Consider the following 26637-nt stretch of genomic DNA (forward strand, 5'->3'; position numbering starts at 1 on the left):
CTGCCCATTTCTGCCTCCGAGACATGTCCAAGCTGGACAATAGTTCCGTAGCTATCTCTGGGTCACCACTTTGCTGAAAGTATTGGTACAGTGTTTCACTTTCCTCATTCCATCCTGGAACATATTCTTTTCGGTATCCTCTTGGCATACACTTTTTAGCTGTTGCTGTTACTGCACCAATGAAGCGTTGATAGTTATTATGTGATGGAGGTATCCATCGAATGGTCTTATCCAGTTCAGTTGAAAACTTCATCCAGTCGGCTTTCTGGAAATTCCATCGAGCATGCGGAGTTGATCGTATGACAAAACTGTATTTTGTAGCTTCAGTACTTAGAAATTTAATTATTATTCATTTCAAAACAGTTAAAAGCACTGAACTGGAGACAAGCTGCCAATTTACTGTGATCATTCTCAGGAAATAAAGCGTTATTGCTTTGCATATCCTCCCTTCTCCAATCTCTTATTATAGTTTTTGAGATCTGTAGCTTTTCTATTTCATCTGAAATGACATTTCCTGGTTAATATCATGAGAACAGGCAGTTTCATGTTCACCACCTAACCTATCTTTGTTGGCCAATACCACTTCTGCACCAGCATGAAATTGCCTTGGTCCAATATTATCTATCTGTCCACCACCATTTTCTTCCCTACAATGTTCATCCGATTCTACATTAACTTCAGAAGGCTCAATAAATATATCCATTGCACCTTCCTCCTCCTCCTCAAGAACATCCAGGATTCCATGCATAGACAGGCCTCTTGGAAAGTAGGGAACATTATATTGACTGTTCTGCCTAGTATTAACATACGGGCACCACACAATTAAAAATTGGATTTGGAAGCGTAATAATGAACTGCATTTTGTGGCTAACCTATTATATAAATTTTGGCACCTTTAACATTATACTTAAGCAAAAGTTTTAAAAATTGTGTGGTATATTGCTTCAGACAATGGTACTTACTTCTTATTCCAAGTCATAATCTTATTCGGAAAAAGTCTTCAGTTAATGAACAACCAGACACTGTCCTCTTCCTGCTTTCTACTGGCAGAAACTTGCTTAAATATCAACAATAGAGCTTCCTTAACAGAGACATACAACAACAGGCATTTCAAATGCATGCACTGTTGGCAACAAGAGAAAACAATAGATGTTATCTGACATATATGTTACGCTAGGCAGAAATGGGTTAATAGACTTGCACAACACCATGGTTACCAAAAGCAGCACAATTTCCAGAGAACAATTGTACACTTAAAATTTAACACAGGAGAAGCATTATCACCACCACCACCACCCCACCACCACCACCACCATCCATTTGACATCCACTGCTGGATGAACTTATTGGTCTTCAGTTACCAGTAACCCTGTTGCTCCTGCATACTACATTTTATTTAAATGTAGTACTAATGTTTCCTTCCTATAATCATATAGCCCATCATTACTGGAAACCTTACAAACAATACCAATTAAGTTTCTAGCCAAAAAAAGGAAAATGGAATGGTCATGTTCTGCTGACAGAACCATCTTGGCTTGCTTGTAAGATTGAAACCTGAACCACAGTGCTTTTAACTATGACATACAATAAGAACTCTCAATGCACCATTTAACTATGGGCAAGGGACTCATTATGGCATTAATAAGGGAGGGACTGGTAAAGAATATCCACTGAACAATACTGAATAATAGTTATTTTATTACTCATACAAATTCAATTGTTAATATATTTGTATAATAATTATTTTTACACATTTTATTTTACAAAAACATACAGTACAATCACTTGATTCCTTAAAAGGAGACTGATTCAATAATATTACACAGCTTGTGTTATCCTTTTGTCAACACTTAACTGACTGGAACCATTTTGAGAAGCACTTTTTGATGACGTACTGCCATCATTCTCGTCACTGAGGCAATCATCACTATCCTCAGTGTCAAGTTCATTATCAGCATCAATCCTACAGAAGGAAAAAAATCCAAAATTATATGGAGTAATAGTGAAAGTTTATCTATTTTCTATAGAAAATATATTATGGAACATTGTAAAATCTAGGATGGATTGTAACAATATTATGAAAAGGACATTTACTACTAACCATATAGCAGAGATAGCCACAGCAGAAAGACTGTCAGAGAATGAGATTTTGGTCAACAAAGCCTTCATCAGAGATAGAACATTCTCATTCTCTCCCCCCCCCCCCCCCCCCCCCCCCCGAAGCGTGTGAGTGTGTGTGTGTGTGTGTGTGTGTGTGTGTGTGTGTGTGAGAGAGAGAGAGAGAGAGAGAGAGAGAGTGTGTTAGTTCTATTTCTGATGAAGGTTTTGTTGGCCAAAAGCTCATTTTCTAACAGTCTTTTTGTTATGCCTACCTGTGACTCAGCATTCCGCTATATGGTGAGCAGCAACTATCCTTTTCATAATATTGTTATGGAACACTGTTGTATTTTACCACAGAATTTTTTGAGATACAACGCACATAATTCATTAAAAGAAATCAACAGACAAAATTAACATCTGGGTGACTTAAGTTTAATGATATGAAATATTAGGAAAAGTCTGGTTTACAGCATTATTATCACAAAAATAGAATGTAAGTGATGGACAATAATACAAAATTGCTATATGAAAACCATGAAAAGAATACAAGAGGTTAAAGTGCAAGTACAAGAGAAAGCTTAATTCTCTGAACGACAGCAGCCTGGCAACATTCTCTTGATTTCGACAATACTTACAGCTTCTTTAACAATAAGTGACATTCCTCAATATTTCAGAACAAAACTGTGAGTTCTGAAATTCAAAAACCTAAATGAATGTCATTGTATGACTCTCAATGTTTAACAAGTTCTAGACAAATCAAACTTATATAACCTTTATCATACAATAATTTGGTGCCTACCACTTCATTTCAGAGTGTTGTTATTTCCGTGCAAGTGATCTGCAAGATCTACCAATGGTGGTCAGAATGCATATATAGTACACTGTTAAGCGATAAATGTCAAAATTGCCAGCTAATAACTGTTGTAACCTACAATGGAAAGAATAGCAAAGAAACTTCTTGTCCTTCACATGCATATATCAGGCTGTTATCATACAGCAGCAAAAATGACAGGAATCTGCAAATGACTCAAAAAGCAATAACAGTAACCACTTCAGTCACAAATTACCACAGAATTTATTGAGGACAAAAGGACACGTCTTCCAGAGACAAATTCTTTCATCAAGATGGTTAACGTTGTTCCCAAAAACCTTGGAAAGTTCCTGACTGTCTTACTTCAGGTTTTTGCACCACACACTAATAACATTTGGACAGAAATGCAACATCAATGTGCACGTTTTCTGTTAAAATTGACAGAGAGAAAGAAAATGTTATGCCATACTGTGAAAATGTGCATTTTCATTTTCTTTCTTGCAGTTTGTTTTAACTACGATAGCTGAGCAAGTAAAGTAATAGACAGATTGTTCCTCCTATATACAGTAAAACTTCTCCTAATGAACACTTTCGAATAGCAGACTCCTCTCAAAAGAGGACATTTTAAAATTCCCCTGTAAAATAACTCTGGCCTTTGTAGTAAAATTCTTCTGAACAGCAAACACTTTCACTAATGGTCATAGACACTGAAATGTATCCCCAACAATGAAAATTCGAAATAACAGACAGTGTGAAAGGAAAAGATGTTTGACAATTAAACAGCAACAATCTGTATCATCCTTCTGAACATTTTTTATGTTAAAGTGCACACTGTTTCTGTCTTCAAGCAAGGGGGCTTATGTACTGTGGTGCTAAGACATTACAAAAACAGGAACAGTTGAAACTGAAGGAAAAGTTTGAGATCAATGGCTACAAAAAGGAAAAGCTCAGTGGTTGAGGCACGACAATGAGGTCTGCCGTTGAAAAAACACAGATCAGTGTGATTTTAAGAAACAAGGATGACATTCTGAAGTCATGGAGAGGAAATGGTAACCTTACCAGTAAATGCACTTTTCCTAACATAATAGGTTTAAAAATTCTTTCTTTTTTGACTTTTGAATGGTTCTGCTGTGTTTGCAGCAATTACTTGAAAGTTGTTGGACCTCTGATCTGCAAGGAAGCACTCCAAACTGTCAAGGAGTTGGGACTTCAGGATTTTAAAGCATCTGTAAGTTGGCTTGACAAATTTAGAAGCAGTCACACCATCTCTTTTCTAACCGTTGTGGTGAATTGAGGTCAGTGGATGAAAACATCATGTCAGATTGGAAAGAAAGGGTAACAGGAATTTGTGAAGCTTATGAAGAAAGAAATATTTTTAACCATCATGGAACTGGTCTTTTCTTCAGAACTCTTCCCAGTAAAACAACAGCCTGAAAGGTGAAAACTGTTCTGGAGGCAAAATTTCAAAAGAATGACTCACTGTACTACTGTGTGTTAATATGATAAGCAAATTTGAAAAGCCTTTAAGTATTGGTAACGCTGCAACACCCCAAATGTTTAAGGATATGACTTAAGTAAACTGAAGGTGGAGTGATATGCGAATAAACTATCTTGGATGATGAGGGCAACAATGACTGAATGGTAGCTGGCATTTGATTGAAGAATGGAAAGACAAAGTAGGAACATGATTTTCTTTATAGATAATGCTACTTCTTCTTGTGATGCTGCACTAAAAAAAATTGAAAGTAATGTTTTTGCCACTAAATTCAACTTCATGTTGCCAACCACTGGATCAAGGGTTTATTCAAAATTTCAAAGTGTTTTACTTGAGACATATTTGATCTTGAATGGACAATGTTGAATTTGGATATGAACTCTGAAAATCTATCAGAGTATTGGATGAAATTCTGTGGATTTCTTCAGCCTTAAAACAAGTAACATCCACCACAATCAACTGCTCTTTCAAGAAGGCAGGGTTCATTTACAACAGGGCTTCAGCAATTGATGATGGTCTTGAAGGAAACAACCCCAAGGAACATGAGCATGAAATTCACACTTTAGTAGAATCTGATGGATATGCCAATGTCAATGATGCACTGTTCATGGAAAGTACATCAACTAGTGTATGTGAACTCCTACCAGAACTTCATGAAGAAGGGTGTGGTGACAATGTCGAGAATGGACTACAGGATGAAGACAATGCTGACTAGGGACCAGAAAAATTCACATTTCCCCCACAATACTCCTCTCCCCGCCCCCTCCCACCCAGTGTTCAAAATTCTAATTTGTTTATGCTTGGGGCCATTTGCCACTCCTGCCTGTAGTGCCCAAATAGTGTGCAACTGGAAAGCAAAATCTCTAAAATTTTTCGACTATCTTGAAATTCTTCCCCTACCGTTAAAATACAGTTACTGTACATTGGTTCTACTTCTACGCTGAATGCCCATGAAAGTTCAAAATTAACAGTCTGCAGACTTTGAAATCATTGAATTGGGTGGAGAAAGGCCAACCCTAGAAATGCCTTAAAATGGAGATGCATTCAGGTAATGGGTGGGAAAATGCTGCAGCTTTTCAACAGAACAATCATTTTTGAAAGCTTAAAGACAGCCAAACAAAGACAATGAAGGTTATTTTGGGGGAAAAAGGTATTAAAGTTTCTGCATGAACAAACATTCCAGTAAAAAAGTTCCCAATCGACACTTTTTTTAACAGTCCTTTTCAACGAACTAACGCTTTGTCTGTCTTCACGTGTGTGTCTAATCATTTACAAATAAAAAAGTAGGTGTGAATTTTGACAAAAATAGACATGAATTTTGCAAAAAATAAGTGTGAATTTTCCCAAAAGTAGATGCCACTTTTTGTAGTTCCTAATGATGACATAACTGCACTGGACTTTATTCCAAGGTAAGAAAATTGAAACACTACTTTTCAGTGAAAAGTGATGAAGAGGGACTCAGTTTAATGTTAGTAGCTGAAACACACATTTAGCAGACAATTATAAATGACACCCTGGATCAGAAAAAAAATTCTGATTACTTCAAACCAACCTTCCAGAATGCATGAAAAAAATTTTAATACTGTATTATACTACTGTATGGGGTTTGTTAATGTAGTACTGTACTTAAACAAAGATAAATCTTCACTAATTTACTAGTACAGTATACAGATGTAATGTACTATTATACATACAGTACACTGTATGTACTGTATTGTACAATGCATTTTTATTCTTTTCTTAATAGTGGACACTTCTTAAAAGGGGACTTTTTATTTACTCCTTGGATGCTGTTTATCTAGAAGTTTTACTGTATGTTGTTTCTCGATGTATATAATTTTACCAAAAATTGTATACACAACAATGTGCTCTTTTGTTTTTTCTTCAAAGTCAGTTTTAACAAAACCTATACATATTTGAAAAGTTGTAATTATAGCTGATTGACTTATGATTGGAGAGCTACTATGCAATCTCAATTGTCCAAAAATTTTGTAACGCTGCCCATCTGCAAATTAAAACTATGCGCAATAATGTCGCTGAAGCTACTATATGCGCACAGGTAGCAGCTGGAGAAGCCTTTCTCATACCCCACACAACAATGATCTCAATTGATTTACACACTCAATTTAAGCGATCAGTGTTTTCTGCATGTTGTCCTCTCAAGAACTGGTGATTCAAAGAACCATTTCATAATCTTACCACAGTGTGTCCAAAACATGAAAAATGTTGTATACTCTGAATTTATGTAACAGTATCCTAAAAAAGTTAAAAACCTTAATAGCAACTAAAACCATATCTTGAAACAAAGGAGTCTTTTTCATTTATATCATTTGAAATTCCTAAAGAAACAGGTGTGGCACATTTAGGTGACTGCAGTTACTGCCAGCCAGTGTGGCCGAGCGGTTCTAGGCGCTACAGTCTGGAACCGCGCGACCGCTATGGTCGGAGGTTCGAATCCTGCCTCAGGCATGGATGTGTGTGACGTCCTTAGGTTAGTTATGTTTAAGTAGTTGTAAGTTCTAGGGGACTGATGACCTCCAAAGTTAAGTCCCATAGTGCTCAGAGCCATTTGAACCATTTGAACTGCAGTTACTACATTATAGCTTGCATCTGCATGAAGAGTATGTGAAAAATGGCATAATGCAAATTATAAGCTCCTGTACCACGTGTGGGCACAGAGCAATGGTTAGCCGTACCTTGCTCTTGGCTTGGTACGTACTGCAATTTCTAATTCTGTTCTTTGGGATAACTGGCAAATTTTAAATTGATTGGCATAAAATGATTCAAAATTTTATACAAATTAGAAGATTTTATACTATACTAATTTCTTCACTTGAAATCTATGGCTATTCTAGAAGAGTAATTAAAAGCTGGGAACATATGTTGGAATATGATTTTCACACATACCACAAGCATGTCTTCTTTTTCTTTGGCTTTGAGCTCATTTCCTTGCTTTCCTGTTTTCTCTTCACGCCATTTCCACCACTTGTTGATGCCTTGAATCCTAGACACATGAGAAGTATAAACATGTAATTCTCAGTACACTACAAAAACAACATACAAAAAAATACTATTAACAGAGAAGATGAAGTGCAACCACTCATATACAGCTGATGGAAGAGTAACAAAACCCACACAACAGAAACTCAGCATCATACAGCTTGCTGGCAATATGACAGTCTTCATCAAAAGTGGATAAAAATGAAGCACACACTTAATGTTAGGAGACTGATGAAGATCAAATGCACTGATCAAGTAAGGAATGAAGACACCCTAATATGAGTCAGCGAGAAAAAAATGCCCAATAAAGAATGTAATAATTGGATGAGATCAAGTTTTACTACTCCTTTCCCCCAAATAACAAAACTGACTATTCTTTGATGAATCAGGATCCATCCTGGCTACCACTTCCTTCTTTTAGTTCAACTGTGCGTAACATATTTTTCTCCTCAAAATGCTTCAGTATGTGCCATAACAGTATGTATACAGTATTTAGTGGAAGTCATACTGTCTGCACAAACTATGTTGATACTCAGCACAGTAGCTGATAGGAGCAACCATAAAGGCATTTCCCCTTTATGATCATCCTAATCAACCGCTGCACTGAGTGTCAACTTCGTTTGTGCGGACAGCAATTGGCAGCCAGTCCCAGGAAACCGAGACCATCACTGGTAGAATGAATGAGAAACAGCATCTGAATAACTTTTTTTTTAATAATGGAGGCAAGTTTCGATCTGAACTACTGTTTTTGTGACCAGATACCTTTATACATTTTCTTTTAGATGTTAATATGAGTTTCGACAATAATATGAAAAGGAAAGTTGCTACTCACCATATAGCGGGGATGCTGAGTCACAGACAGGCACAAGAAAAACGTTGTCACAAATAAGCTTTCAGCCTGTAAGGCCTTCATCAAAAATAGATGACTGACACACATGCACACGCACACAAGCACACGCACACACGCACGCACGCACGCATGCACGCATGACTTCAGTCTCAGGCAACTGCAGCCACACTGCCAGCAGCACCACCAGTGCACGATGCGAGTGGCAACTGGGTGGGAGTAAGTAGGAGGCTGGAGTGGGGAGGGGTAAGGATAGCAGGTTATGGGTGGCGGACAGTGCAGTGGTGCTGCGGAAGAGAAAAGAGAGAGAGAGAGAGAGAGAGAGAGAGAGAGAGAGAGAAGAGGGCAGGTGTTTGCACAGTCAGGAGGTTATACGGAGGGCAGAGGAGAGGTGGCGGAAAAGAAGAGAAGTAAAAAGACTGGTTGTGATGGTGGAATTAGGGCTGTATAGTGCTCGAATGGGAACAGGGAGGCTGGATGGGTGAGGACAATGACTAACGAAGGTTGAGCCCAGGAGGGCTACGAAAATGTAAGATATATTGCACGGAAAGTTCCCACATGCGCAGTTCAGAAAAGCTGGTGGTGGTAGGAATGTTCCATATGGCACAGACAGTTAAGCAGTCGTTGAAATGAACGAACCGACAAACTGTGGCCAAGAAACAAGTGGACCATCCTGTTGCTGAGCACACTGCCAAACATGACATCCTTCATTTCAATTATTGCTTCACAGTCTGTGCCATATGGTTTGTTCCCACCAACACCAGCTTTTCTGAGTTGTACAGGTGGGAACTTTCCCTACAATATATGTACATTCCTGTAACTCTCATGGCCTCAAGCTTCATTAGTCCATCTGGCTTCCCTCTTCCCATTCCAGCACTACACAACCCTCATTCCACCATTGTGCCCAGTCTTTTTACTTCTCTTCTCCCCCCCCCCTCCCCCATCTCTCCCTTGCCCTCCGCCTAACCTTCCAACTGCACATGGCTGCCCTATCCTGTCTCCACCTTGTCCCTGTGTGCTCCCCAGCAGCACTGCGCTGTGCACCACCCCTACTCTATTAGCCCTCCGCCGTCCCACCCCAGCCTCCTCAGTTACCACTCCTATCATGCACTGGTACTGCTGCTCACGGTGTGGTTACAGTTGCCTGAGACTGCAGTCGTGTGTGTGTGTGTGTGTGTGTGTGTGTTTTTGACGAAGGCTTTACAGGCTCAAAGTTTTATTTGTGACAGTCTTTTTGTTGTGGCTATCTGCGACTCAGCATCTACGCTATATGGTGAGCAGCAACTTTCCTTTTCATACACTGTTACATTCCATCCTGGATTTTCTATTGTTTAATACGAGTTTCAAGTATTTTAAATGAACAGAAGTTCTTCAAGCTTTGCTTTAACAGATGGAAGACACATATGGTTGTTAATCTCGAACTTGGTCTTACAAAATATATAAACACATGCAAAAATGTACAACATATATACACAATTTACTGTGAGGGTATTTCCCACAACTGTACTTTTACTTTTACCTTGTAACACATTGTCACATTGAAATGCCTTTGATTAACACATTTTTTTTTTTTAAAATAATTCTGTGTATTTTATGATGAAAGAATCCTGTTTACAACACATCAATGTACTGGCCACTGACCTGTGCACATGTGACGTGACAGACTAAGCAACTTTCTTCGTGTTATCCTCCATCTTTTTATGTCAGTTTTATGTAATTTTTACCACTACCGACAAACTGTACCGTGTAGCACTATGTTGTTTTAATGTTATTCGTAGTACAACTGTTGGCATTATTTATAGTGTTACACTTATAATAATTTTTTTTACATTGTGCAATTTTCTTTCTGTGTATTTCCTAAACTTGTTTCTGAAGGTGATTTCCTTGTCAGTTTAAAACTGCTCATCTCAAATTTACACACAGTGATCCAAATTGTGTTTTTCACTCCTTTAGACGCAGTACTGAGCATCTGTGTAGATGCTGTAAGGAGAGGTGTTTCTTGTGGGGGCATATAGAGATGCTTAATCATATGCAAGCCTGTGAGTCTACTTCTATACATTTCAATGAACTAATTTTAATAAAACTGTACACAACAATGTTATACAGCAACAGCAGTTTACCAATTTAATTTCAAGTTAAAACCTGCAAAATTTTCTGAGGTATAGAAAATTAGCTAAACCCCCAAATTTTCGGTATGTAATAATAATATACTGTTTACTTGTAATTAGAATGTGCATACAGTGAATAGGAAATGTACATGAAGAATGAATCAGGAATTGGTGGGCCAATAGGAATGTGAGTTTGTGCATAATGTTGTGCAATAGTGGAGTTGGTCACTGAGTGAAAGATATAATGTAAAAAGAGCCAGTACTGCATTCTGGAGCCTGACAATGTACTTTGTGAAGCAAAGTTATCAAGAAGTCATAATCTAGTCACCAAAGAGTAAGGTTTGTCTGGAGTGGCTCTGAAAAGTAATATACTACCAAACTGTGTTTTGGTGAGGTACACTGTGATTGCTGACAGTATAAAGTAGACATGTGCAATTATGTCTGGTTTGGATAATGTTTCTGAGAACATATGTTGTTGCTGATGTAATGCATCACACAGGCATCAGTTCGAGACATCATTTCAATACTAAGTAATGAACTCTGTAGTATTTTTGGTGTGTATAACAAGTTACTGGGCATCACGTAAAATTTAGACTGTTAGTTAACTTGACTTTCATGATTTATTACCAAGAGTTAGTGGATTCAATATAGATACATACTGTTACTGTGACTGTTATATGAATGATCTGAGGAGTGCAATAACAGCTCAACAATTAAACTGTACTCTATGAATAGTGCATCAGAATTGTGCACTTGCAGTTATAGTATGGGATTGGTAGTAGTTTTTGTGACTTCACTATTTTAAAATATAGATCAGTTACTCTTCGAAGAATTTATGTCAATTAGTAAGGAACCTAACCCCAAAGTGTGGTGTCAACTTTCTGAAAAATTATAGTTAAGATGATGTAGTCTAAAGACAAGTGAAACACAATTAGTTCTTCGTAGCTTTTATTGTCTGAGATACTTCGTGTGTCACCACCAATCAGGCCGCAGAATGTGTGGAGCTTACCGAGGTAAGTGACACATTATTGCAGGGACATTTTCCAAAATTAACAACATATTTGCGACCCCAAGAACCTATTCATTCGTTATTTCATCTACCCATTTAACCTCCAGCATTTTCTGTAGCACCAAATTTCAAAACCTTCTATTCTCATCTTGTCTGTATTGCTTACCATCCATATTTCACTTTCATATACAGCTACACTCCAGGAAAATACGTTCACAAAAGACTTCCAAGTACTCAGATTTGTATTATATATTAAAGAATTTCTCTGTTTTAGAAACACTTTTCTTGCCATTGCCAGTCTGAATTCTACACCCTCTCCATTTCTGCCATCACCAATCATGCTACTGTCCAACAGCAAAACTGGTCTCCAACTTCGTGACTCATTTCCTAATTTAATTTCTTCAGCTTCATTTGACTTTTTTTTACTGCACTTCATTATCACTTTTTGCAGAAGAGGTCAACAACATAAATGAATCTGCTTCCATTTACATCTAAGACGACTATCAGGAACCTAACTAACACTACTTTTTAAATAAAAGAGTAACATGTCACACAGTTCGAAAGATAAACTGTGACTCAAAAGTAGTTTTCTCTAAGAAAAGGGAGTCCATACACCGTAAATCTCTGCAATGTAGAATTTACCTTGTTCAACAGCATCACAAACTTTTTCTGTTAACACAGATCGCTCTTCTTCATATTTTATGTCCTTAAATTCATGTTTCGGTTCCAAGCACAGTCGTTCAAGTTTCTTCTGCCGTCTTTCTGCTGCTTCCTGTTCCCTCTCTGCTTGCTGAGCTATCCAGTTTTTTAATCTGAAATAAAATCAATGTTAAAACCAAATACACCATTCATTATATGGGTTATAACTTTCCTCTTACACAGCAAATGTAACAATTAAGTAACATTATGTTACAGAAATGTTTCTCGACAGAATATGTAGTAATGCATAATAACGGTACCTAGATAGTAATGGAAAGTTCAGGAATGAATCATGACAATTTCGTTATACCTATATAGTAATACGTAGCACATGCGCTACAAGTATACTTATAAAATTAGGAAAGCCTTTGGATCACACTATGTACAAAATTTGATGAGATATTTGGTACTGATTTATTTCTCTCTTCTAGGTACATATTGACTTTGTTTACTATGAGGAATGATTAAGTGTGACTGCTCTCTTTAACTCTGAAAATTTCTTAACAGATTTAAGATTTAAATTTCCTTTGTACATTATTTTTATGGTGGTAGCAATCTCATGATGGTAGTATGCAAACATATGTCATTACAGTTGGTGTGGATAAACACCGTGCAATCGCACCAGTTCTTTCATTTTGCAAGTGCACAATGACTGCTGATACCTATTGTCTTTCACAATAAAAATGCAGATACCAATATTCAATGCTTTCCATGTTTCTGTGGCCAATGACCTATATAGAATGCTACATAGCAAACAGCGAAAATGTAGAAGACTGCAAAGTGCAATTTTAGTGCAATTGCAAACAAACAAATACTTTTCAATACTTCTCAGAGACAGTATGACATGAAACAGCAACAAATACAGTAAAAATCACCATCACTATGATTCTTTCAGACCTCTTGCTTTAAAACACCCTCTATGACTGTCATGGTAAAAAAAAAAGTTACAATAAACTACACGACAACTGACAACACATCATACATAAACTGCATGACAACTGACAATACATCAGTATACAGAGCAATTCCTCTCAGCTGTCACTTCTTGTTCCTACCCCTAGGGACCATTATGTTTCTGTTTATGTTACATAAATGACACTTCAGTAATACCTCTGCCGTCTCCTGCAATCATATTTATGGGGATCATTCGGCTCCACTTACCACTGTCCTGATTTTTCCAGAACATATTTGCAATGAACTAGCATGCAGTTACAGTTATATCCCACATTTACACATATGGAGGAGTAGAGAAGGGGAGGGGAGGGCAGGAAGGGGGAGGAGAAAGAAATTATAAGAACAAAATAGAACAGACTTTGATCAACTTAAGGAATTTTCAATATCTTGAACATTTTAAACAAAATTGTCAATACTGGCACAAATAATCTTACAGGGAGAGTGCCTGCACCTTCAGCACTGTAATAGATGTGGAAATCACTTCCACTGTAAGACTTTTATTTTTAGATTCACAATCGGTTTTGGGCTAACAAATGTCCATCATCAGGTGCAATTACTCAAAACAAACAAGAGTATTGTGCTGAAAAAATTATTTTTATATATGCTTGTCTGCATAAATAAACTGAATGAGGACTGTCATTTATAAAATTCTAACGGCAGTAGGGCTAGATATGGTGAAAAGTGAGAAAGGAATACGCCTCAATATCATGGCAACAGCTAATAACAAGAAGAGAAACTGCCTAGGTGAAGAGGCATGTATAAGAATGAAAACTCCACAGAATACAGACTAGCACACTCTGAGGAGGAAGCTAAGCTGGTAAACTTTGGTGTGAGGATACAATAGTCATCGGTTCCGATCACTGGAAGTAAATGGCTTGAGACCAACAAGCCCAGCCATTCGAATTCAAATGAACAATTTTAAATGCATAATAGAAGATAAAAATCAAACCTGGGATGGAATGTAACAATATTACGAAAAGGAAAGTCGTTATTCACCATATAGCAGATAGCAGAAATGCTGAGTCGCAGATAGGCACAACAAAAAGACTGTCACAAATAAAGCTTTGGGCCAGTAAGACATTCATCAAAAATAGACACCCCCCCCCCCCCCCCACACACACACACACACACACACACACACACAAACGTGCGCGCACGCACACACCAATGTTCAAATGTGTGTGATATCTTATGGGACTTAACTTCTAAGGTCATCAGCCCCTAAGCTTGCACACTATTTAACCTAAATTATCCTAAGGACAAACACACACACCCATGCCCGAGGGAGGACTTGAACCTCCGCCGGGACCAGCCGCACAGTCCATGACTGCAGCGCCTTAGACCGCTCGGCTAATACTGCACGGCGCATACACACACACATATAAACACAACTCACACACATGACTGCAAGTCTCGGGCAACTGAAGCCACACTCCACTATATGTCAAGTAGCTACTTTCCTTTTCGTAATATTATTGTAATAGAAGATAAAATATTACAAAGTGGCGTAAATGATGCGGAAGGCAAATAGACAAGCACAGTAAGACAAATTTTAAAGGATTAATGAACACATTGAAATGAGGAAACAAAATGAATAGTTGATAACGACCTCTAAATGAAAAGCTAGTAGCTTAAAGAGACCTGTGCAGAATAAAACCTAAATGAACAATAAATTTCTTGCCATAAGTGATAGGCACGTGCTATTTAGTGGCTATACATTTAGCAGGGTTCCAGTAGTAATCCATAATTACAAATTAATAAAATCGTGGAAGCAGAATTCTTAAAAGTGTGCAGAATAAGAACAAACTGAACCACAAATTTTTTGCCATAAGTGATAACCATATGCCATTTAGTGGTTATACAGATAACAAAATTCCAGTCAAGTGCCATAACCAGGAATTAATGTCACTGTTACAAGTACATATGCAACACGCAGTTATCAGAAACTAGAAAGAGGAGAGGGTGAAATCAAACACTGCTTCAAGAAAGAAAAATTATTCAACAGGGCTGTGTGCTTGAGTGAGATTTGTTCAAAGTGAACAATGGATTTGAAACACCACAAAACTAGAGAATACAATCATTATGCTCAGTCAGGTATCTATCAGATTCAATGTAGACATCGCTGATCAGTCTACAAAGCCCACACCGGCCCTCTTTTAATGTATGTTTTAGGTATTGTAATTGTCAACTGTCGAAGCTGCGTTGGTAAAGTACCGGAACTTCAAGCGCTGATAGAAAGCACCGAAGCTGAAATCGTTATAGGTACAGAAAGCTGGCTTAAGCCAGAGATAAATTCTGCCGAAATTTTTACAAAGGTACAGACGGTGTTTAGAAAGGATAGATTGCATGCAACCGGTGGTGGAGTGTTCATCGCTGTTAGTAGTAGTTTATCCTGTAGTGAAGTAGAAGTGGATAGTTCCTGTGAATTATTATGGGTGGAGGTTACACTAAACAACCGAACTAGGTTAATAATTGGCTCCTTTTACCGACCTCCCGACTCAGCAGCATTAGTGGCAGAACAACTGAGAGAAAATTTGGAATACATTTCACATAAATTTTCTCAGCATGTTATAGTCTTAGGTGGAGATTTCAATTTACCAGATATAGACTGGGACACTCAGATGTTTAGGACGGGTGGTAGGGACAGAGCATCGAGTGACATTATACTGAGTGCACTATCCGAAAATTACCTCGAGCAATTAAACAGAGAACCGACTCGTGGAGATAACATATTGGACCTACTGATAACAAACAGACCCGAACTTTTCGAATCTGTATGTACAGAACAGGGAATCAGTGATCATAAGGCCGTTGCAGCATCCCTGAATATGGAAGTTAATAGGAATATAAAAAAAGGGAGGAAGGTTTATCTGTTTAGCAAGAGTAATAGAAGGCAGATTTCAGACTACCTAACAGATCAAAACGAAAATTTCTGTTCCGACACTGACAATGTTGAGTGTTTATGGAAAAAGTTCAAGGCAATCGTAAAATGCGTTTTAGACAGGTACGTGCCGAGTAAAACTGTGAGGGACGGGAAAAACCCACCGTGGTACAACAACAAAGTTAGGAAACTACTGCGAAAGCAAAGAGAGCTCCACTCCAAGTTTAAACGCAGCCAAAACCTCTCAGACAAACAGAAGCTAAACGATGTCAAAGTTAGCGTAAGGAGGGCTATGCGTGAAGCGTTCATTGAATTCGAAAGTAAAATTCTATGTACCGACTTGACAGAAAATCCTAGGAAGTTCTGGTCTTACGTTAAATCAGTAAGTGGCTCGAAACAGCATATCCAGACACTACGGGATGATGATGGCATTGAAACAGAGGATGACACGCGTAAAGCTGAAATACTAAACACCTTTTTCCAAAGCTGTTTCACAGAGGAAGACCGCACTGCAGTTCCTTCTCTAAATCCTCGCACAAACGAAAAAATGGCTGACATCGAAATAAGTGTCCAAGGAATAGAAAAGCAACTGGAAGCACTCAATAGAGGAAAGTCCACTGGACCTGACGGGATACCAATTCGATTCTACACAGAGTACGCGAAAGAACTTGCCCCCCTTCTAACAGCCGTCTACCGCAAGTCTCTAGAGGAACGGAGGGTTCCAAATGATTGGAAAAGAGCACAGATAGTCCCAGTCTTCAAGAAGGGTCGTCGAGCAGATGCGCAAAGCTATAGACCTATATCTCTTACGTCGATCTCTTGTAGAATTTTGGAACATGTTTTTTGCTCGCGTATCATGTCATTTCTGGAAACCCAGAATCTACTATGTAGGAATCAACATGGATTCCGGAAACAGCGATCGTGTGAGACCCAACTCGCCTTATTTGTTCATGAGACCCAGAAAATATTAGATACAGGCTCCCAGGTAGATGCTATTTTTCTTGACTTCCGGAAGGCGTTCGATACAGTTCCGCACTGTCGCCTGATAAGCAAAGTAAGAGCCTACGGAATATCAGACCAGCTGTGTGGCTGGATTGAGGAGTTTTTGGCAAACAGAACACAGCATGTTGTTATCAATGGAGAGACGTCTACAGACGTTAAAGTAACCTCTGGCGTGCCACAGGGGAGTGTTATGGGACCATTGCTTTTCACACTATATATAAATGACTTAGTAGATAGTGTCGGAAGTTCCATGCGGCTTTTCGCGGATGATGCTGTAGTATACAGAGAAGTTGCAGCATTAGAAAATTGTAGCGAAATACAGGAAGATCTGCAGCGGATAGGCACTTGGTGCAGGGAGTGGCAACTGACCCTTAACATAGACAAATGTAATGTATTGCGAATACATAGAAAGAAGGATCCTTTATTGTATGATTATATGATAGCGGAACAAACACTGGTAGCAGTTACTTCTGTAAGGTATCTGGGAGTATGCGTGCGGAACGATTTGAGGTGGAATGATCATATAAAACTAATTGTTGGTAAGGCGGGTGCCAGGTTGAGATTCATTGGGAGAGTGCTTAGAAAATGTAGTCCATCAACAAAGGAGGTGGCTTACAAAACACTCGTTCGACCTATACTTGAGTATTGCTCATCAGTGTGGGATCCGTACCAGGTCGGGTTGACGGAGGAGATAGAGAAGATCCAAAGAAGAGCGGCGCGTTTCGTCACTGGGTTATTTGGTAACCGTGATAGCGTTACGGAGATGTTTGATAAACTCAAGTGGCAGACTCTGCAAGAGAGGCGCTCTGCATCGCGGTGTAGCTTGCTCGCCAGGTTTCGAGAGGGTGCGTTTCTGGATGAGGTATCGAATATATTGCTTCCCCCTACTTATACTTCCCGAGGAGATCACGAATGTAAAATTAGAGAGATTAGAGCGCGCACGGAGGCTTTCCGACAGTCGTTCTTCCCGCGAACCATACGCGACTGGAACAGGAAAGGGAGGTAATGACAGTGGCACGTAAAGTGCCCTCCGCCACACACCGTTGGGTGGCTTGCGGAGTTTCAATGTAGATGTAGATGTAGATGTAGAACACCAAGATCTCAGCAAGTCAAAATCAGCACTGATTAACTGCTTGAAACATAATATTTATTCTTTATCACATATAAAATAGACTGCAGTATTTTACATCTTCAGCCAAAGAGCCACATTTTAAATATTATAGATGAAACTGAAATTCTCCACAGCGTTCACCATGATCTGTTGTTCATCTTCAGTGAACAAATCTCACTTAAGCACATGGTCCTATTGAATAATCTTTCTTTCTTGAAGCAGCATTCAACTTCACCTCTTTCCTCTTTCTGCTTTCTGATAATTATGTGTTGTATATGTACTTTTAACAGTCTTATTAATTTCTGATTATGGCACATTATTGGAATTTTGCTATACGTATAACCATTAAATAAATGGCATATGTTTATCACTTACAGCAAAAAACTATATGATTCAGTTACTTTTTAACCTACACACTTAAGAATTCTACTGGAAGTAGAATTCCTCACACTTTTGATGGTTTTATAAACTTCTAATTATGGCATACTACTGGAATCCTACTCAATTTATAGCCACTAAATGATATGTGCCTTCACTTATGGCAAGAACTTTATTGCTCATTTAGGTTTTATTCTGCACAGGTCTCTCTACACTACTAGCTTTTCAGTTACAGGTTATCACCAGATCATTGTGTTTCCTCATTTTAGTGTGTTCATTAATCCCTTAAGATTCGTATTATTCTACTTTTCTATGTGACTTTTGCATCGTTTAGATCACTTTATAAAGTTTTACCTTTTATCATGCATTTAAAATTGTCAATATAAATGTAAATGGCCAGTCTAGTTGATCTCATGCCATTCACTTCCAGTCGTTCTAAAAGATAGTTACAGTAGTGTCACACCAAAGTTTACCAACTGAACTACATCCTTCATGTGCGCTAGTCCGTGTTCTGAGCTTGAGTGCGGCGGTCTCCTCCACCTTACCCAGTCTCACAGGACTTGGAGTCGCAACACCGACTTAGGCGTTCTGGTTCTTAAACATGGCTCTTCAACTACAGTTTCTCTTATTATTAATTGTTGCCATGGTATTTTTATGTACTCCATTCTTATTTTTTATCATACCTATGCCAATTGCTGTTAGAATTTTATAAATAATATTCCTATTTCATTTTATTTTACACCCACAAGCATATGTAAAGGTTATTTTTAGTGCTCTTCTCTTGTTTGTTTTGAGTAATTTGACCTAATGATGGGATCTGTCAGCCCAAAACCAGCCATACAATTGAAGCGGTGATTTCGATGTCTAGTCATTATTGGATATTGTCTTTCTGTCTCTCAGTATTTAGACTATACACCTTAACTTCGGTGACCACAGTCATGCATTATGTGTTTTTATGCTGTAAATATTTGTCTTGATTTATATGATTTTTTTTTATCGTAACAGAAATGAAAGAAAGAAAGAAACAGTCAATTACTCTCACATCATTGTAATCCACCCACACCATAAAAGATTACTTAAAATGTTGATGATTAAAAATTTAATTCTCTTTCCTGTGAAAGTTATTCCTTCCTTTTTCACAAGGTTTAAGAATAATTTTGCAGCTTCTGGAAACACAGCAGCTACTATTTCCACAATAGTTCCATTATTATTTTTTTTTTTCTCCAAGTCGACGTATAGTGTTAACGACTGTCCATATCATATGGAAAGACCAAACCTCACACAGTAAAATGACTTTAAAACCTAATGCTATTTCAATATGGTGTGAAATTACATGTCACACTAAGGATGAAGCAATTTCATCACAAAATATAACAACACAACCAACAGTTTTAGCTTAAACAACATACTGCAATCAGTGATAAGCATGAGTATACCAGTTTTTCTCCAGTCTGCCGCAAAAGGCGAAAACATTAAAGAGTAAAATATTTAGTATTTTTCCAATACCAGAACGTCCATCACATTATTTAATCTAAGCAGGAATTGGGATCATACAAACCTTGGTGAAAGTTGTAAGTATTACATTATACATCCAAAAGAAAAGTGGAAATACAAAATACCTTGCCACGGTTTTTCTGTGCAATGGCCAACACTGAGTGGCGACAGCAATATACAATGAATGTTTGTTACAATTGATACATAAAAAAATGTATTCTTAGAACCAAAAAGGAAAATTTATAACTCAGCTTCTAGTGGTAAGGGCATTCCAAGTAAGCAACAGAAAAACAGCTGTAATATTCAAAGCGAACAGAGCAATGTCCAGAACTAACTAGGTAATACAGCAAACAAAGTGAGGAAGAATATTACATTACCACATGAAGAATTAATGTGGCAACAGGTATCATTGTGCTTTCCACAACTACTTTTTCTAGACCCTCCACATTTACATTTCCCGGGAGACCTTTACAGTGTATGGCAGAGACTGTTTTGTATGCATTGTGATGTACCCCACTTCCTGTTCCATTCATGAATGCTGCACACGAAGAACTGGCAAGCCTCCACATAAGGTAAGATTTGGACTTACTGCTAACGTCACATCGATGAGTGAGGAAGTAGTACAATGATAAATTCTTCTTGGAATGTCAAATAACAAGAATTTCATCAGTATATGAAATGCACAATGCTCTTGTGGCATCAGCCAGTGGAGATGAATGAACATCTCTCTGATGTTTCTAGGGTAACTAAACAAATCTGTGATGATATACACTGCTCTTCTTTGAATCTTCTCTATATCTCTACAAAATTTACTTGAAGAGTCTAAGTCTGAAGTGCAATAGCTATGAATCAGTTGCACTATGATTTCTGTAGGTTAACTCTTTTGCAGATGAATTACACTTCTCTAGCATTTTTCCAATGAATCAGTCTCTGATTCGTCCGTCTTGCTACTATTAGTATGTGGTAGTTTTGCTTTAAATCATTCTCAAGATATATTCTTGAATTTTTGGCTCGTGAATATTTCCTGTGATTAATTGCCAATGGTGCAATAAGACACAATGGGTCTTTCTGTCCATTTATACACAATATGTTACATGCCTATCCCTGCACCAAGCATTAATCCTCAACAAATCTTTCTGCATTTCACAACATTATTTTTTGGAGTTGTGATTTCCATACATTCAACAGCATCACCCACAGACATCCTCACTTCACATCTGACTGTCCGCCACATCAAATATATAGTGTGTCCACAATTAAAGTTCCAGTATCAAAATGCTGTAGGAAGAGAATCACTGCTCAGAATGATGTCAAATTTGGTCATCATATTATTGACGCAAGGGAAAACACCATGAAACAAAAAACAATTTAATGAAAATTTGACCAATAGATGGCACTATAAGCACAATAATACGCACATCAACAGTTGGACGGCACATGCCTGTTCATCATTTTGCCCAAGATGCGTAGCTTCACTGTCTCCATGATGGATCATGTACTGCTGATAAAGCTTTTTTACAAGAATGAAAATTGTATGCTAGTAGACCTGCAAAAGGTCTGGACACTCAAGGGTATAGAAAAAGGCATTGGTCCAATGTCAGTTAAGGGTTGGGAGAAAATGATTAAAAAATTCGAAAAGACAGGTTCTTTTGAAGTGGCAGTCTGTCAAAGATGTGACCACAGCACTGCACGGGAGGTTGTGGGGTGGTGTGTAAACATCCAATGCGTGGGAAATTGTCCAAACGTTGAACATGCCCCAAGCACAAAGCGTCAAATACTACGAAACATCCTGCATAGCTATCCACACTAATTCACTCATGTTCAGGATTTGCTTCCTGCTGGCATGCCAGCAAGGCAAATGTTCACTCTGGAAATTCTTGCTCGCATGGAAGTGGATAATGAATGGCCATGGAACATTCTGATGCCAATACACAGAAATACAGGACATGGGCAAAGGAAAATCCGCACACACGTCAGTTGGTACCACTCCATTTTGCAAAGGTGACTGTGTGGTACAGGTTGACGGGATCATTTATCGCAGGACCTTCGGAGGAGATGAGTCTTGTGGGTTCTTTAACCTGTACTGTAACTGGTAAACATTATGATAATCAAACTTCCTGGCAGATTAAAACTGTGTGCCCGAACGAGACTCGAACTCGGGACCTTTGCCTTTTGCGGACAAGTGCTCTACCACTGAGCTACCGAAGCACAACTCACGCCCGGTACTCACAGCTTTACTTCTGCCAGTACCTCGTCTCCTACCTTCCAAACTTTACAGAAGCTCTCCTGTGAACCTAGCAGAACTAGCACTCCTGAAAGAAAGGATATTGCGGAGACATGGCTTAGCCACAGCCTAGGGGATGTTTCCAGAATGAGATTTTCACTCTGCAGCGGAGTGTGCGCTGATATGAAACTTGGGAGAGTTTCTGTAAAGTTTGGAAGGTAGGAGACGAGGTACTGGCAGAAGTAAAGCTGTGAGTACCGGGCGTGAGTCGTGCTTCGGTAGCTCAGTGGTAGAGCACTTGCCCGCGAAAGGCAAAGGTCCCGAGTTCGAGTCTCGGTCGGGCACACAGTTTTAATCTGCCAGGAAGTTTCATATCAGCGCACACTCCGCTGCAGAGTGAAAATCTCATTCTGGATTATGATAGTCATTTGCTCGCCAACATCATTCCAACCCTTCAACACATGGACACATAGGTAGGATCATTTTTATGCAAGACAATGCTCCTCTTCACACAGCAAAGCCTGTGAAATGACTGTTGCAGAGGCATTTCATAAATACCATAATTATCAGACATGTGACATCTGGCTGTGGGGTTATCTGAAAAATGTTGTGTTCTCTGCTCCAATTATGAATGTAACTGAAATGAACACATGTGTTGTGAAACGCTTTCTGAATGTTTCCCCCGAGACACCCTGATCTGTTGTGGAACATATTGTTTCTCGATTTCAACTTATGGCAGGATAAAGTGGGCAGCATATTGGCCATGTCTTTTTCAGTCTCACGACAATCAGAAACCGACGTCATTTTCCTTTTTATGTGTTTTTGGTCTCAAGACAATTGAAAACCAATGCCACTTTCTTTTATGCAGTTTTTGGCCCCAAGGCAATTAAAAACCAATGTCATTTTGTTCTCTATCTTACTTTTGGCCTCAGGACAATTCAAACCCAATTTTTTCTAGCTGATGTAGTACGACCTTGCCATGGTAGATAGACTTACCTCACTAACAGTACCACAGCTGTTGACAGCCGAACTTGTGCAATCGTGCACATTGAACAGTAAAGATGTAGTAATGTGAAACTTAAACCATATCCATCAATTGCAATTCATCTGACATTTGTACCCGACCCCATTTATGTTAATATTCTTAAGTGTCATCTATTGGTCAAATTTTTGCTAAATTCTGTTTTTGTTCCATGATGTTTCCCTCCTGGTGTTCAAATTTGGCATCATTCCAACCAGTGTTCTCTTTCTACAGTATTTTTAAACTGGAACTTATAATTGTGGATGTCCTGTATGTACATTACAGGCAGCAGCAGTAGCCTGATTAACACTTCCTTGTAGTACGTCCAAAGCCATTTTCATATCTGACAGCTACTCCCACTAAGAACAGTGTTCTGAGACCTAGCTGCTTCAGTGTTCAATGCAGTTACAATACTTGCCTTATATTTTGTAGCTTCGTATTTTGTTCACTAACAGTGTGGAACTGTACTGAATACCTTACAGAAGTCAAGCATCAAAATATCAAACATGGTGCAGCCACATACTGCCTTCTGGATCTCCTGGATGAACAAAGTCAGTTTAAATTCACAGAAATACTGTTCGCAAAATCCTTTTTTATTCCTGCAAAGGATATTTTTAGGCACGGAGAATATCATGAAACAGAAGTGTATGACTATGTGCATCTGTCCAATGAACCTTCTTGAAAACGGGAATTACCCACACATTTTCCCAATTGCCTGAATGCCACAATTTCTCCAAAAACAGACAATAAATGGGTGGAAAGAACTATTACTGTTCAGTTACACTATTAGTGACAAATCACTGGAAACAACCACAATTTCAAAATATCCAGGAGCAACAATTAAGAGCTACCTGAATTTGAAGGACCCTTCCAAACAAGAAGAAGGCTGAAACTCATTACAAGAATAGCAAGGAAATGTCACATATCCCTGGATGAAGTGTCTTACAAGACACTTGTTCAGCCGATTCTTGAGAGTTCCTTATCAGTGTGGAGCCCTAACAGGTAGGATTAATAGAGGAGATCTAATGAAGAGCAGCACATTTTGTCATATGTTTATTTATAAATGTAAAATCCAGGGTGGAATAATGACAATTTTATGAAGAGGATAGATTGTTACTCGCCATATAGCGGAAATATTGAGTCGCTTACAGGTGAAACAAAAAGACTACTAAACATGTCAGCTTTCAGCCAGAAGGCCTTCTTCTGAAAAGAAAATATACACACATATTTATGTAAACACAGATCTCACACACAACACCACTGTCTCTCGCAGCTGGGACCAGACTGCAAGCAACTGTGCATGATGGGCGAAGGAATCTGGGTGGTGGAGGTAAGCAAGAGGTTGGGGCAGGGAGGGAGGATGGAGAGCAGGGTAAGGGTTGAGTACAGAAAAATGCTGTTTGTGGGAATATACTGAGATGAGGCCACAGAGAAGGATTCTCCTTACAACGCAGTACCATCCAGAACTGGAAACAACTATGTCTCATAATGCATTGAATGAGGAATGTCATATCCACTATCCTTCCCACATCTCCCACAGTGGTATTCCATCACCCACCAAACTTACATAATATCCCTGCGCATCCCTAGAGAACCTGTGTTCCCAACCCTTTGCCTCATGGCTCACATCCCTGTAATAGACCTAGATGCAAGGCCTGTCCCATACATCCTCCTCCCACCATCTACTGCAGTCTGGTCACAAACATGCTGCAACCACAGTGCTTTGTTCTATGTGGACATGACAATCAACAAGCTGACTGTCAGCCTGATTGGCCACCAACAAACAGTGACAAAGAAACAGCTGCACCACGCAGCTGCTGGCACATGTCCAACACAATACTCCTCATTTTAACGACTGCTTCACAGCCTGTGCCATCTGGACCCTTCCTACCACCACTAGCTTTTCTGCATTGCTCAGGTGGGAACTCTCCCTGCAATATACATTCCTGTCATAACCCTCCTTGCATCAATCTTCATTAGTCACTGTCCTTCACCCATCTATACCCTTCCCTGTTCCCACTCCACAGCTTTCTATTCCACAAGTGCACGCAGTTTTGTTACCTCTCTTCTTTTCCGCTCCCTCCTCCCGTCTAACCTCCCGACTGCACCTAGCTGCCTTACCCTGTCTCCACCTCGCCCCTCTACACTCCCACAGACAGCACTTTACTGTCCACCACCCATAATCTGCTCTCTCTCCTCCTCCCCTCCCCAGCCTCCTCCTTACCCCCACCACCCATCATGCGCAATTGCTCGCAGTCTGGGCCCAGTAGCCAAAGACAGCAGTCGTGTGTGTGTGTGTGTGTGTGTGTGTGTGTGTGTGTGTGTGTGTGTGTGAGAGAGAGAGAGAGAGAGAGAGAGAGAGAGAGAGAGAGAGAGAGAGTTGTCTTTTTCGGATGAAGGCCTTCTGGCCAATAGGTAATATTTTTAGTAGTCTTTGTTGCACCTGTCTGCAACTCAACATCTCCACTATATAGTAACAATCTCTTCTTTTTATAAATAATATTGTTATTATTTAGTACGTGTGAGAGAGTTACAGAGAGGGATGCTTGTCAAAGTAAAATGACAGACAACACAAGAAAAAAGTTTTGTTTCATGGTGAGGTTTGCAATAAAATTCTGACAGAGTACATTACAAGAAGAATCAAGCAACACATTACTTACTTCTGCACAAATCTAGCAAAATTAATCACAGAAATTGTATGTCCTACAGAGGATTACTAACAGTTATTCTTCTCATACACCTTTATCTACACTCACACCCTGCTAACCACTGTAAGTGCATGGGAAGTACCATTGTACTGCTTACCAGGATGTCTTCTCACTCCATACAGGTGCAGTGTAATTAAATGACCTGTGTGTACTGTAATTAGTGTAACCTTGTCTTCACAGTCCCTATGAGTGATATATAGGAGGTTTCAGTACTCACCTAAAATCCTCATGTAAAGCAGGTTCCTGAAACTACATAAGCAGGTCGTTACGGGATAGTTATGGTTTTTAAATTTCTCAGCAACTCTCTCCCATGAATCAAACAACTCCATTCATAAACAAAACAGCAAATGGTGGGAAACAACAGTGGTACCAAAAGCACCCCCTGTCACACATTGTATGATGCACTTGGAATTTGTAATAACCTCATCATGTAAAAACAGTTTCTTTACAATGATAATTATGCCACCATCATAATTGTCTAGCCTATCCCTGTGATATATATTCCAATCTGACTTTTACATTTCACTGCTATTCACTTCTGATTTCAACCTGCTTTATATTCCCAGTAACATGTGAGTTTTATTAGCATTAATAAAACACCAATTCTAGGACTCTAGCAGGGACACACTAAAATATTAGCATCTCCTCTTCCTGATCTGCCTAATTAATGTAGCTAATCTGTTTGTTTAAAGTTTAGTGCCACCTATAGATAGCTGCATGTAGAGACAGAGCTCTGCCCCTCTAATACAGTGCTGTGTGTCCAGGGGCTATAAGATTAGCCCCCACTATACATAA

The 26637-nt window shown here is 38.9% G+C and overlaps 2 protein-coding genes across 2 annotated transcripts in view; one reads left to right on the top strand and one right to left on the bottom strand.

The window, feature by feature from the left end:
* Positions 1-1367, top strand: part of LOC124551613 (probable G-protein coupled receptor AH9.1) — a 101141-nt gene extending 99774 nt beyond the window's left edge. Inside the window, exon 6 of the mRNA XM_047126458.1 lies at positions 1270-1367. Coding sequence (XP_046982414.1) covers positions 1270-1367 — 98 coding nt within the window. The remainder of the gene's footprint in view (positions 1-1269) is intronic.
* A 311-nt stretch (positions 1368-1678) lies between these two features.
* Positions 1679-26637, bottom strand: part of LOC124600515 (replication stress response regulator SDE2) — a 55526-nt gene continuing 30567 nt past the window's right edge. The window contains exons 4-6 of the mRNA XM_047136167.1: positions 12013-12182; positions 7314-7410; positions 1679-1963 (exon numbers count right to left, since the gene is read on the bottom strand). Coding sequence (XP_046992123.1) covers positions 1819-1963; positions 7314-7410; positions 12013-12182 — 412 coding nt within the window. The 3' untranslated portion in view covers positions 1679-1818. The remainder of the gene's footprint in view (positions 1964-7313; positions 7411-12012; positions 12183-26637) is intronic.

The sequence above is a fragment of the Schistocerca americana genome, chromosome 1 (assembly GCF_021461395.2).
Source record: "Schistocerca americana isolate TAMUIC-IGC-003095 chromosome 1, iqSchAmer2.1, whole genome shotgun sequence".
Lineage (NCBI taxonomy): Eukaryota > Metazoa > Arthropoda > Insecta > Orthoptera > Acrididae > Schistocerca > Schistocerca americana.